Source organism: Miniopterus natalensis, chromosome 4 (genome assembly GCF_054644295.1).
Source record: "Miniopterus natalensis isolate mMinNat1 chromosome 4, mMinNat1.hap1, whole genome shotgun sequence".
NCBI classification, from domain to species: domain Eukaryota; kingdom Metazoa; phylum Chordata; class Mammalia; order Chiroptera; family Miniopteridae; genus Miniopterus; species Miniopterus natalensis.
This window is the reverse complement of record NC_142084.1, coordinates 96,700,511-96,715,170: the sequence shown is the minus strand read 5'-3', so window position 1 is coordinate 96,715,170 and position 14,660 is coordinate 96,700,511. Positions and strand designations below refer to the sequence as shown.

At 43.0% G+C, this 14,660-nt stretch overlaps 1 protein-coding gene across 2 annotated transcripts in view; it reads left to right on the top strand.

The window, feature by feature from the left end:
• Nucleotides 1-14,660, top strand: part of LMTK2 (lemur tail kinase 2) — a 110,778-nt gene that overhangs the window by 70,511 nt on the left and 25,607 nt on the right. The window contains exons 2-6 of one of the 2 annotated variants that reach the window (XM_016208797.2): nt 569-693; nt 3,705-3,849; nt 4,600-4,673; nt 7,776-7,894; nt 9,398-9,485. In XM_016208797.2, coding sequence (XP_016064283.2) covers nt 616-693; nt 3,705-3,849; nt 4,600-4,673; nt 7,776-7,894; nt 9,398-9,485 — 504 coding nt within the window. In that variant the 5' untranslated portion in view covers nt 569-615. The remainder of the gene's footprint in view (nt 1-568; nt 694-3,704; nt 3,850-4,599; nt 4,674-7,775; nt 7,895-9,397; nt 9,486-14,660) is intronic. The other variant, XM_087816991.1, reaches the window with a different exon arrangement.

Sequence of the window (14,660 nt, the reverse complement as noted above, 5' to 3'; positions counted from 1 at the left end):
AACCTCAGTCCAGTCGTGGGGCAACCCAAATTGAGGAACATTCTACACAGTAACTGACTGGTACTCTCCAGAAGTGTCAAAGTTATGATACACAAAGAAAGACTGGGAAACATCAGGGATTGGAGATGCCTGAGGGGACATGATTAAATGCAGTGTTGGTAGCCTGGATGGAACCTGGAAAAGCAAATGGTGTTAATGGGAAAACTGGTAAAATCCGAATAAAGTCTGAAGTTCAGTTAGTGGAGGTGTATACCAGTGGTATTGTCTTAGCTCTGATACATGTGCCATGGAACCAAGATGTTAGTGTTGGTGGAAGTCTGGGAAGGGTAATGGGGACTCTGGATCGTCTCTGGAGCTCTTCTGTAACTCTAAGATTGTTTCACAGTAAGATTTTTAAAATCCTAACTTCTTATCCTGGATTGGTTATCAGCTTTATCTTGAGCATTTAAGCATTAGTTTATTAACTCTTAATCCCATTTACATTTGGTGGAAAATATATCGATTCGTTTGTTAAAGTTGATTTTGGAATGTCTCTGATGTTAATAATAATATTTATTTCTCGTTCCAGGGGAGTCACCTGCTGCAGAAGTGTCCTTATCTTTTGTGATCCTATCTATGTGTAGTTTCATTATATTAATCGTGTTAATTGCAAATTGTATATCCTGCTGTAAAGACCCAGAAATAGACTTTAAGGTGAGCACAATTGGTAGGAACATTTAAAATCATCCTCTGATACATGTATCAACACAATGGCTAAATACCACAGCCCCTTGGGAGCACGGGTTGGCAGACTTCTTCTGTAAGAGCCAGATAGTAAATATATTCTGCCCTTGTGGGTAGTAAATACTGTGCGCCACGCAGGGCCTTGTCACAGCTACTCAGCTCTCAGCTCTGCCATCGTCGTGCTGAATCAGCCATAGACAACCCAAGACAGGTCGTTGTGGCTGTGTGCCAATAAAACTTTACAGAAGTGGGTGGTTTGGATTTGGCCCCCTAGCTGTAGTTTGCTCGCCCAGCCTTTAAGTTTTGAAAGGGAAAAATAAAGCATGATGATTGTGTTCATTTGCTGTAAGGCCTATAAGGAAAAGCAGGCTGGTTTTGATTTTTTTCTAAACTTGTATGCCGATGAGTCTGTGGTTAAGATTATTGAGGCTAAGGGATCCCCCAGTGTGTCTTGTGTATAAGGAGAGCATCTTTCCGTTTACCTTAAACCCTACAGCTCCCTAAGGGGGAGAAAGAAGAATGCTGCCAATTGTAAACACTAGTGGGGTCGGAGTGGGGCTTGTACATAATATAAAAGGGCTGTTGTAGCCGCAGATGGGTGGAATCTGCTGGAAACTGGCTAGAATATCCTGCCCTAGAACTTACTGTATCCCTGCTGGCATGTTTTGGGGCTCAGTGAATACTTGTGAAAAAGAAATATAGGCCCTGGCCAGATAGCTCAGTTGGTTAGAGCAACGTCCTGATAGGCCAGTTTGATCCCTGGTCAGGGCACATATAAGGATCAGCCAATGAATACATAAATAAGTGGAACAGCAAATTGATGTTTCTCTCTTGCAAGTCAATAAAATATAATAGTAAAAATAAGGAATGCATACATGCAGAGAAAATGGTCCTTTACATAAAGGCCTGCTAACTATACTAGGGGCTGTCCTGGGGGGCCTGAGGGTCACTGGTTTTAATTGGGGGGAAAAGAAAGCTGTCTTCTAGCTAAAACCTTCTTTTTAGTGGATATGTAAACCTTATTTCTAGAACCTCACCCCTACTTCCATTGTGTGTTCTCTTTACCTTGAGCATGGTGGCAGCTCAGAGGTAAGGATGTGTGCTGTCCTTTGGTTCTTTGCTAGCATTAGCCACATGGAAGGCTGAGAACAAAGGAAGACTGGAGGAAAAGACTCAATAGCACAGTCTTTACAAGGTTTTACCTCAACCATGTAGGGCTTTATTCATGACGTCAGCCCCTGGGCCCTAGAATCATTGCAGACACCTTTGTGGGATCTTAATGACTGCACCATATGAGGGCGCAGTGATAGGCAGAGAATCTGGATTCCTTGACTGTCAGTCTTGCTGAGGGACTTTGCACAGACATTAGCCATTTGGGGACAAAGATAAGGTCTGGTCACTGCTGCTGAAGCAGATGCAGGCTCTCACATGTCATGCATGTTGCCTCATTCCCCCTTCCAGTCTTCTAACCCACTGAATCTCAGTATCGACACAGGCTCGGGGAGTGTGGATTTTTTTTTTTTCTTAATATATCTTTATTGATTTCACAGAGAGGAAAGGCGAGGGAGAAAGAGAAATAGAAACATCAGTGATGAGAGAGTCATTGATCGAGCCCACAACCCGGGCATGTGCCCTGACCGGGAATTGAACCCTGATCGCCTGGATCCTAGGTCGATACTCAACCGCTGAGCCACGCCTGGCTGGGCTTGGCCAAATCTTGAGTGGCATTATTTCTAAGTTGGGAGTGATGGATTGATAAAGTCTTTTTCAATGGGAGAACCTGTAGGAATGCCTGGAGGGAAAGTTGAACACAGCTCTTCTGTTTGGAGGTGTCCTCACAGATTGAAGTCACAGTACCTCACTTATTCTGCTCCTCCCCCCTTCCCTGTTACAATTAGCAATGATGTCCTGATGCATTTGACAACGAACATATAGGACATATATGAAATAATGCCCCCTCACATGCAGGTGAGATCATAAATGCTACTTCAGAGAGATCTGCCCTTTCAGCATTTAGTTTCTTCCTTGTATAGAGGCCTAAGGAAGGTGGTAGAAAAGGAGATGAAAAGAAGGATGTTCTGTAGAGGAACGGAAAGCAGTCTTGTTCACTGACCTCTTCTCAGCTTCTGTTACGGTCCCTGTGGGGTAATACTCGTTCATTACCTGAGCCAATGAATGACATTGATAATCAGCTCTATCTGTGTTAACATGGACACCAAGCTCTCTGATGGGAACGGGTAGGGTGGCTTTCTGCTAAACAAAGTCACTTCAAAGGTTTCCACAGCTCAATTGGTGCAGCCTCGATTTTCAAGTTGCCGTCTTTCAAAACCCAGACATTCTTAGAATGTTAACTGTACTTGTGAACCACCACGGTTATGGTACATTTTTATACCATAACCGTGGTGGTTCAGATCTTAAGATGATTTTCTACCCAGGTTAATAATTTTTTTATCTTACCCTTTTCAGACAAATAGGACTTGTTTAAAAATATCTTTCCTGAGTCTTTTAACTTCCTTGTTTTGATAGAAATCAGATTGCAACCAGAAATGCATATACAATTTTGAAATAAATTTGTTTTGATTCACTATGCAAAGAGATCTATGAAAGTTAATAATAATAATGAAAGAATAGCTTAGACTATAATAACTTAGCAGTAAAATTTTGAACTTGAAGAGTATTTCTGTTTTAAGTTCCATGATCATTATAAAAAATTTTACATTTAACTTCAAGCTATCAGTCTAAAAAGTTACATAAAATAAGTATAATTTATTTTCAAATCTTATGTATTCTGCTATTTGGAGTTGGAGAAGACAATTATATATGCTTTTTACTTGAAATAAGTCTGAATTGGGGGGGAAAATTATGGCCACGTGTTCCAAACGAATGAATAAATGTTCATCTCTTAAATGTTAGCCAGTGTGTTTTAGGATTTGCTCTCAAACTTAATCTATATTTGCCATAACAATGCTCTTTTGTGTTAGGAATTTGAAGATAATTTTGATGACGAGATAGATTTCACACCACCAGCAGAAGATACTCCCTCTGTCCAGTCTCCAGCAGAAGTGTTCACACTTTCAGTACCAAACGTCTCACTACCTGCTCCATCCCAATTCCAGCCTTCTGTAGGTAAGACCTTCTGTTCAATGTCATGTTTTCCTGAGCTATTTCTGAGAAGTGAGACTGGGAACCTTCCTGAGAATAGCAAAATAACTGGACTGACTCCCCTGTGGGCTTATTTCTCTTCCTTCTGCTCCCTGCTGAGGCTGAGTGGTCAGGCCCATTGCATTCCTGTAAAAGCTGAGTTCTTTCCTTTTTAGACCCTGGATCTGTTACAAGCATAAACTAGCCTCCTCACTTCATTCAAGTGGAACCTCGGACAGAGCTCCTGCCTCTTTAGAAGGCGAGCTTCTTTCCTAGTTCTCTGTACTGCTTGTCGTGCTGAGTAGACACTGCTGTCTTCTGGGATGTTCTGTGTTTGGGAGAAGGGGTATATTTGAATTTGTTAATCAGATGGACTTTTCGTACTAAGATAGGCAGAGACAGTCCCTGGGGTTCCCTGCTCCACCATAAAATAGGACTAAAGGCCAGTGGGATGGTGACTAGAGGCTACAGTAGAGTAGTTGGAGCAGGAAAAAACAGCAGAAGGTATTAAAGAATCAGTGTGGGATACTCATTCTAAAATACTGTCAGTTTTAGAACGTGGAACCATTTAGCATTGTTAGTTTGAAAGAGATGTTTTATGTATTTCTCCCTTTACTAGCACAAGCATTAAATTTATGTTGGAGTTTGAACTTTATAGGTTGTATATTTAATATTTAATTTATTTCAGTGAAATACTTATATTTAGTTTTTAATGTTCTTTACTTTTTCCTACAGAAGGTCTGAAGTCTCAAGTTGTGCGCCACAGTCTAAACTACATACAGGAAATTGGAAGTGGCTGGTTTGGAAAGGTAAAGTGTTGTTCACTTTTGTTTTTTCCCTCCTATGTATACTGTTTAGAATTTAAAGCTAATTGAGAATTGTATTGTATGATGTTCCACGTTCTCTCTAGACCTTATAGTCCTGATTGAGTTTTCCCATTGCCCTCTGAAACCTCATGGGAATGTGAGCTTCAACATTCCTGGGTGGTAAGTTTTTCCAAGAAGGTCTTTTATTTATGTATCAGAGACCTTTCTAATGTTGGCATAAGAACAGTAAGAAGGGAAAAGACATAGGCATTTTGGAAGCTCTTTAGCCTTCTCGAGTTAAATTGTTTGTTCTTTTGCTGCTTCCTCTTTCTCCTGTGACATTTACACCACTTTGTAATTGTAAATGGAAAGTAGTAGTATACTGGGGACCACTGCAAAGAACTGCTCTGTTTCTCACAGCCTGTCCGGTGACCTGTAGTAACAGCCTTTGGTGACCTTTTTACCACCGAGTGTTCAAAGGAATAATTTTGTTTTGACACTGTTTCCGTGATGTAGCAGGCATCCTCCGTGAACGATTCCTAATTGGATAGGGATTGCATCCTAAGCAGGTGGTCAAGATGGGAAGATATATTTGCTCCGTAGTCAACCATCTTAAATGCTTCTTGTCTTCTCATTCAGAGCAGTCTGTCTGTCCTGTATCTTTCATGTCATCCAAAGGTTATTAGTTACCAGGTCTTCTAAGCCATTTAGCAAAACCTTCTCTGTATCACAGGTTGTTCGTGGCACTGGGGGTACAATGCAGGGAAAGATGGGTAAAGTCCCCGCCAATGGAGTGCTGGGAATGTAGCAGCAAACAGAATAGACGCCTTGTCTTGACAGAACTGAATGTCGTGGTGTATGGGATGATCAGACAGCGGTCAGTAGCAGGAGACAGGCTGAGTGGTGTAGGGAGCCAGGTGATGAAATGGATGTGCATTTAGAGGCTGACTTTTACTCAGAGTGAGATGGAGAAGTACTCCAGTCTTGAGGGGTGAGTGGCATAATCTGGCTTACCGTCTGAAAGGATCACTCTGGCAGTTATGTTTGAGATGCCCAAGGGGAGAGCAGGGAGGTTAGGAGGCTGCTGCAGCCACCCAGAGAGAGATGCAGGGGCTTGGACCTGGATGGTAGGTGAGAAGCATGGAGCAGTGAGAAGTGGTGCAACCCAGGACAGATTTTCAAATAAGAGTAAATAGGACTTGAGATGGAACAGATGCGGAGTCTGGAGAAAGAGGGGAGTCAAGGAAGACTACTCATGGCCTGGTGGACGGGAAGGATGTATTGAGGTCAGTTTGAAATGGCAGAGACTAAGGAAAAGCAGGCATGGAGGGAGGGAGTCAGGAGCTCACCTTGGGTGTGTTAGGTGTGAGATAGCTCTTAGACATGCAGGTGGAGATCTCAAGTAGGCAGTTGGAGATGCAGATCTGGAGTTCAGGAGAGAGGTTCCAGACCAGAGAGAGGACTTTGGGAGGACTCAGCATATAGATGTATTGAAAGGTATGAGACTAGAGGGAATCACAGAGAATGTGAACATAGAAAAGGGGCTGGCAGGTCACAAGGACTGAGCCCTGAGGCTCCGCAGCACTGAGAGGGAGAAGCAGCTGGGGAACCTGAGAAGAATCGACCAGTGAGTAGGAAGAGATGCAGTCGCTGGAGGAGGAGTTCCAGGAAGAAGAAGTGCAGTCAATGCTGCTGACAGATTGACTAGGGTAAAGACTGGGATCCAAGCGACATGAGGTCCATGATATCCTCAGAAGAGGTGTTTAGGGGCCATGTCCTCACATGGAGAGGTTCCAGGGAGAGAGTGGGGACAGCACATTGAGACAAGTCTGTTGAGGAGATTAACTCTAAAAGCAGAAAAATGGAGTAGGAGCTGTTTGGGACCAACCAAGATGGTAGACGAGTGGTATCACGACTGGCTTCAGAGGACAAGTTGTACACTTGTTGGATTAGACTGTTGAAGTAAGTGAGCTGGAAATCAAAAGACTGGTCGAGAAGAAGTTAAAATTCAGGGTTTGGGATGTACTGTAATTGTCAGTTAACTAGGTATGGGAGTGTTTGCCAAGATGGGAGCGTAGAAAAATGATTATTGGAAGTGAGGTCAAAGAACTGAGAGGTCGAGGTGTTGAAGGACTTGTCCCTGCGCTTGGTAGCAGTGGCGGCGGGAGCGCAGCAGTGGGCCCGTTGTTGCGACAGTGTCCTCTTCGCCTTGCCCCTCTTTGAAATTGGGATCTTATGGGTGTCAGGCTTTTACTGTGTTGGTACGAGTGGGCTCTTTGAAACAAAGAATATGACTTAATTAGAATTTCTTGTCTTGTTCATTTTTCTGCCCTTATATTCCTAATAAACATTACGTTCGTTCAAGTTTATACTTCCTATTTCCAGGGCATTAAAATGAATCTATTTTATAAAAAGATAAAATAGCTATTTTTAAACTACTTTAGTTTTGATCATTCTTGAATTAAATAAACTTTCACTTCATTTTTATTTTAGGTAGTGTATTTTGGAACGCCTTTGCACTGTTCTGTATTAAATTTCCTGTTTCACTTGTAACGTAATCTTATTTTCATTCTCGTTTTGTGTTCTGTTAATTTCCATGCGATGTATTTTCCCCGGAGTTTTGACTGAGGTTTTAGTATAAGATACAGGCCGGGAACAACTGGCATGCCATGGTGTTTAGCGTCATACTGCAGTGATAGTTTATTTGCACTGTGTGTCCAGGTTACTCTCTAGTGTGCGAAGGAGACGGAACAACAAAACCCATCTGAAGTGTTTTTGAGAAATATTTAAGTTATGTTTGAATTGAACTTGTAAATTAATTTTCTGTAATGTTCTTGATAATCTCCGTGAAAGTATAATACATGTTTAAGTAAATAGAAAAGAAATGGACATAAATTTATGAATGTTGTAAATATCTGGTGAATGCCTTAAAACTGAAGGTAGTATTATACTTTCCTAAGCTTTTTGTGAGTAGTATTTAAAATAATAGAAAGCCACCTGCTTATTGCTTTAATTTGTTTTCCTATATTCCATTTCCTAATAAATGAGACACACTTCTTTACCATTTTGTTGGAAATAAAATGAACAACTGTCCTTTGGTTTTAGGTCCTCCTTGGAGAGATTTACACGGGCACTAGTGTAGCAAGAGTAATAGTGAAGGAGTTAAAAGCAAGTGCAAGCCCAAAGGAACAAGATACTTTTTTGAAAAATGGAGAACCTTACTAGTAAGTAACCCTTAATATATGTTTCTGTAAATGCATCGTAAAGTATCTAAGTGTTGAGTCACTATATTGTACACCTGAAACTAATATAATACTGTGTACCAGCTGTACTTAAATTCTAAAAACCCACACTAACCAGAAGGGAGCTCTAGAACGTCAGGGTTCCTGGTCAGGAAAATGATGGCATTGTAATCCCAAAGCTTAAGGAGTAGAAAGCAATTGTCAAGATTCTTAGCAGCAGATTGGTTTTGTGACCCTAAGGGACAAAGAAAGATTGAGAGATGTCAGCAGGATACAGGGACCTCAGGGGAACCCTGACACCGTGTCGCAGGTGTACCTCCTTCCCCCACACGTCACCTTGTGCACCTGTCATGGATAATAACGAAAATGAACTCATTTAGGAAATTTCTCTCTTTCTCTCTGTATGGACAGATTGCAAAATTGTTAGACCTGAGAATGTCTTATCTGCCAAATAAGTTTGCCTTTGAATAAAACCAAAATATTTTGAAGCTCCCCCAAAACCATGAAAATGTCCCTTGGTAGGTGAAGGGTTAAACAAACCAATATGTCCATACCAGGGAATACTTCTCAGCAATAAAAGGAATGAACCATTGATACAGGCAACAACTTGGGTAATCTCGAGGGCATTATGTTGAGTGAAAAAATCAGTCTTAAAAGGCCACATACTGTGTGATTCCATTTACATAATATTCTCAAAACGAGAACATTATAGAAATGAAAAACAGATTAGCTGTTGCCAGGGCTTAGGGGTGAGGGGGGGCACAGTGAGGCGGCAGAGCCGGACTGGGGTCGCCTGGGGAGGGCTGTGTGGTAACGGAGCACTTCTTTATTTCTGTAGAGGTGGTAGTTGTGTGACTCCCCGCATGGGAGGGTCACAGCTCACAGCCCGCAGAGGTGTGCGCACGTGGGGCCTCTGTCAGTGCCCTGGTTTGGACTGCACTGCAGTTGTCAGGTGTAACCCGGGGACACGGGGAGGGACATGGGACCTCTTTATTCTGTCTTCACAATTTATTGTTCATTCATAATTGCTTCAAATAAAAAGCTTTTTAAAAACTATTTTGGCATATCTTTTTTCATAAACTTTCTTTTGGACAAAATGTTTTCCAAAAAGAGTGCATATGCTGTGGAAATTTTATGGGAATAGTATATAAGCTAGATAGCCTGAGGAGTAGCTGGGCTATTTAATATATGGGGTGAAATGCTTATTAAGTTTGTATATTTGGCCTGCCTTTTTAAAAAATGCTTCACAGTGATAATCTATAAATTTAAATTACTAAAATTAGAGGCTCTTCTGACAGGAGTTCTGTTTTGATTTTTGAAAATGTTGGCTTTGAATTATTTAATCACTAGATAGCATTCAGTCTGTTAGTGTGTTCTTTTCAGCTTCTATTTAAATCACAATGAAAGCTAAGGTTTGGATTACTGTTTAAACAGTTTTATCAATGTGCTCTCTGATGAACGGCGCTGTGACTATTTTTTCCCCAGTACTCTTCAGCATCCAAATATTCTTCAGTGTGTTGGACAGTGTGTAGAAGCAATTCCCTATCTTCTGGTGTTTGAGTTCTGTGATCTGGTAAGTTTTTAGTAGAAATTCAACGTCAAGCATTCAAAAGGTTATACCCAAGTGTTTTTGACAGAAATGCTGGATGAGGGACTGCCGTCACTTCTGTCCCCCATTTTAAGAACTTGATAGCCCAGCCAGGCGTGGCTCAGCGGTTGAGCATCGACCTAGGATCCAGGCGATCGGGGTTCGATTCCCAGTCAGGGCACATGCCCCGGTTGTGGGCTCGATCCCCAGTCGGGGCGTGCAGGAGGCAGCCAATCCATGACTGTCTCATCATTGATGGTTCTTTCTCTCCCTCTTCCTTCCTCTCTCTGAAATCAGTAAAGATAAAAAAAAAAAAAAGAACTTGATAAAGTGTTCACTCATTACCTTTGATAATAGTATTAGTGCTGTTATGTTCCATCCCTTTTGTATGCATTACCATATCTAGTCATAGTTCTCTTTTTTTACCCTCACCTGAGGATGTTTTTTCCATTGATTTTTTGAGAAAGGGAGGGAAGGAGAGAGGGAGGGAGAAGGGAGAGAGGGAGGGAAGGAGAGAGAGGGAGACAGGAGAGAGTAGAAGGGAGAGGGAGGGAGGGAGGAGAGAGTAGAAGGGAGAGAGGGAGGGAAGGAAGGAGAGAGGCAGGGGGAGAGAGTAGAAGGGAGAGAGAGGGAGAGGGGAGAGAGTAGAAGGGAGAGAGGGAGGGAAGGAAGGAGAGAGGGAGAGGGGAGAGAGTAGAAGGGAGAGAGGGAGGGAAGGAGAGAGGGAGGGAGAGGGGAGAGAGTAGAAGGGAGAAAGGGAGGGAAGGAGGGAGGGAAGGAGAGAGAGGGAGACAGAGAGTAGAAGGGAGAGGGAGGGAGGCCTCGAGGAGAGAGTAGAAGGGAGAGAGGGAGGGAAGGAAGGAGAGAGGGAGAGGGGAGAGAGTAGAAGGGAGAGAAGGGAGGGAAGGAGAGAGAGGGAGGGAAGGAGAGAGGGAGGGAGAGGTGAGAGAGTAGAAGGGAGAAGGAGGGAAGGAGAGAGAGGGAGAGGGGAGAGAGAGCGTGATGTGAGAGAGACAGATCGATTGGTTGCCTCCTGCACATGCCCCGACGAGCCGGGAATGGAACCTGCAACCCAGGCATGTGCCGTTGACCAGGAATTGAACCTTAGACCCTTCGGTGCGTGGGCTGACACTCTAACCACTTAGCCACACTGGCCAGGGCATGAAACATTTTATTTCATTTTATCTTTTTTTAAAATATATTTTTATTGATTTCAGAGAGAGGAAAGGAAATGGAGAAAGAGAGAGAGAAACATCAATGAGAGAGAGTCATTTGATTGGCTGCCTCCTGCACGCCCCCTGCTGGGGATCTAGTCTGAAACCCGGGCATGTGCCCTGACCGGGAATTGAACCGTGATCTCCTGGATCCTAGGTTGATGCTCAACCACTGAGGCACGCTGGCCGGGCTATTTTATCTTTTGTTTTTATTTAAAAAATTTTTTTATTGAATATATTGAAATAGCATTGTGATGTTGGTTAATAAAATTATATAGCTTTCAAGTATACGATTCTATAATACATCATTTGTATATTTTATTGTGCATTCACCACCCTAAGTCAAGTCTCCTTCCGTCACCATTTATCTCCCCTTTACCCTCTTCTACCTGTATGTCCTCTTTGGAGAAGTGTCTGTTCAGGTCCCTCTTCTACCTGTACCCCCCCCTTCCCTCTGGTAATCACCATACTGTTGTCTGTGTCTATGAGGTTTTTTTCTTTTGCTTAATCCCTTCACCTATTTCACCCAGCCCCCTTCCCCTCTGACAGTGGTCAGTCTGTTCTCTGTATCTATGGGTCTATTTCTATTTTGTTTTTTTATTTTGTTATTACACGCTCTCTCTGCCCTCTCCCTCTCTCTCCTTCCCTCCCTCTCCCTTCTACTCTCTCCCCTCCCTCTCTCTCCTTCCCTCCCTCTCTCCCTTCTACTCTCTCCCCTCTCCCTCCCACTCTCCTTCCCTCCCTTCTCTCCCTTCTACTCTCTCCCCTCTCCCTCTCTCCTTCCTTCCCTCCCTCTCTCCCTTCTACTCTCTCCCCTCCCTCTCTCTCCTTTCCTCCCTCTCTCCCTTCTACTCTCTCCTCTCTCCCTTCCTCTTCTTTCTCCCTTCCTCTTTCCTTCCCTCCCTCTCTCCCTTCTACTCTCTAAAAATCAGTGGGAAAAACATATAAGTGAAATCATGTGGTACTTGTCTCTCTTTGACTGGCTTATTTCACTTAGCGAGTACTTTCCAGGTTCATCCATGCTGTTGCAAAAGGTAAGATTTCATTCTTATTTTACAGCCGAGTAATATTCCATTGTATATATGTACCACTGCTGTTTTAAAAAACATATATGTCTTTATTGATTTCAGAGAGAGGGAGGAGAGAGATAGAAACATCAGTGATGAGAGAGTCATTGATCGGCTGCCTCCTGCACATCCCCCACTGGGGATCAAGCCCACAACCCTGGCATGTGCCCCACCAGGAACTGAACTGCGATCCCCTGGATCCTAGGTCAATGCTCGACCACTGAGCCACACCAGCCGAGCTGTACCACTGCTTTTTTATCCGCTCATTTGTTGATAGGAACTTGGGCTGCTTTCAAATCTTGGCTATTGTAAGTAACACTGCAGTGAACATAGAGATGCATATATTCTTTTGAATTAGTGTTTCAGGTTTCTTTGGATATAGTCCCTGAAGTGGGATCACTGGGTCAAAAGGCAGCTCCATTTTTATTTTTTTGAGGAAGCTCCATACTGTTTTCCATAGTGGCTGCACCAGTCTGCATCCCACCAGCAGTGTACAAGGGTCTCTTTCCTCCACACCCTCACCAACACTTGTTTGTTGATTTGTTGATGGAGCCATTCTGACAGGCGTGAGGTTTTATCTCATTGTGGTTTTAGTTTGCATCTGTCTGATGATCAGTGACATTGAGCATCTTCTCATATGTCTATTGGCCATCTGGATGTCCTCTTTGGAGAAGTGTCTGTTCAGGTCCTTTGCCCACTTTTTAATTGGATTGTTTGTTTTTTTGGTGCTGAGTAAGTTCTTTATAAATTTTGGATGTTAACCCCTTATCAGATGGTTAATATGTTCTCCCATTCAGTGGGTTGTCTTTTCGTTTTGTTGATGGCTTCCTTTGCTCTGCAAAAAGTTTTTAGTTTGACATAGCCCCATTTGTTTGTTTTTTCTTTTGTTTTCCTTGCCTGAAGAGATATACCAGAAAAAATACTGCTACGAGAAATGTCTAGATTTTACTGCCTATGTTTTGTTCTAGGATTTTTATAGTTGAAACACATATTTTATGTGACTCTCCTCAGTCATATTGGGGGAATGTTTACTCCTGAAGGCTGAACATCTGGAAAGAGCTCCCGTCCCCACCCAAAGCTTTCATTGGCAGAACTGAGCTAATGGCTGTTTTCAGTTAAGTCCACCATCCAGTGGTGCATAGATCAACAATAAAATTTATAAGACAGTAGTTATTTCTCAAAAAATTAAAATAGAATTACCATGCGATCCAGCTATTTCACTTCTAGGTACATAGAATTGAAAGCAGGATCTTAGAGATTTTCGTGCGCCCATGTTCACAGCAGCAGCATTCACAGTGGCCAGGAGGTGTCCACCAATGGATGAGTAATAAACAAAACGGTTATATCCATACAGCGGGGTATTATTCTCATGTGCTGAGTGAAATAAGCCAAGTCACAGAAAGACAAATACTGTATGATTCCACTTCTATGTAAAATAGTCAAACTCACAGACAGTGGAAGGGTGGCTGCCAAGGGCTGGGAGGAGGGGACGGCGAGTTGGTATTCAGTGGGTGCGGAGCTTCAGTTTGGAAAGATGGAAAGACTTGTGCTGGTTGGACGGCGGTGACCACAGTTGTACAGCAGGGTCAGTGTAGGTAATGCCCCTGAACTCTACACTTAGAAATGGTTAAAATAATTTTATCATTTTACCACAATTTAAAAACCATTGATAATTACCTACTATTATTTAAGGTGCTGTACTCAGTGTTACCTATATTAGGAAGAGGCAAGAAATTCCCAAATTTCCTTGGGAAATCTGTCAGTGCTTGGAGTGGCTTGTGTCATGTCACAGTAAAGACCTTTAATCCAGGGTCCCGCCAGCATGCCCAGAAGCAAGAGGTCACATTGGTCTCCTTGGGCGGTTTCGTACTCATCAGCTCTAGGCCCAGTCAACTTCAGAGCTCTCCTATAGCAAGGACCGGGTCTTGACAGGGTCACTGGCACTTAGGTCTCGGTCTCTAGGCTCAGGGATGGCTGGGTAGGGTCAGCCCAGTGAGCCAGAGAGGGCCTGCCGAGCGGAGGGGCACCATCCAAGGCAAAACCACCTGGCTCGGGAACAAGCAGCTGCCGCCTGAGTGAAAGGAGCCACTATCTTCACATGTTCTTAGTAGGTCAGAGGCTATTGAATGAACATTGGCCTTTCAGTCGTCACCAGGCAGTGATCATGCTCAATGATAACATCTTCTAAGTAGAAAGGAGAGAATATTTTTACACTTACTTAATTCCTTGTAAGATAGAGTTACCAGCCTGTTTTTCAAAAACACTTTATCTTAGAATTTTTATGAAAGAAAAGGAAAACTCTTCTGAGTGAGTTTGGTCGCTGGACCGCTGCCACCGATGTGTAATGCTGGGGGTGCGGTGTTTATGAAAGGAGCCCTCACTGCAGGGCGTTGTCTGTGCCTTGTTGCCATGGGAGGTACACATTGCTGTCACATGAACAGGGAGGCAAGGAGATTGTTTTTTTTGAATAAGGATCACTTGTTCAACAAAAACATATCAAGCACCTATTAAGTACAAAGAGCTGGGCAGTGCCCTGGGGAACACAGAGGTGAGTCAGCCCGATCCCTGCCTTTTCTGCCTATAGAGCCAGGCAGGCCTGCCTTCAGATGCTCATTCTGCCACTTCCTTATGTGTCACCTTGGAAAGTTGCCTAGTCCTCCGTAAGCCTCAGTTTAGACACCTATAAAGTGGGGGTAATACTGCCTACCCCACAGACTACTATGATCACTAATAAGATGATGAACATAAATTGCTGGGCATATAGTAAGTGCTCAGGAAATGGTAGTTATTTTTTTTCATTTTTAGTTAAGTTCATTGATCATAATTATTGAGAAAATGTTTGAGTAGCACGTGTAGAAGAAATCTAACTAGAGTCTAAC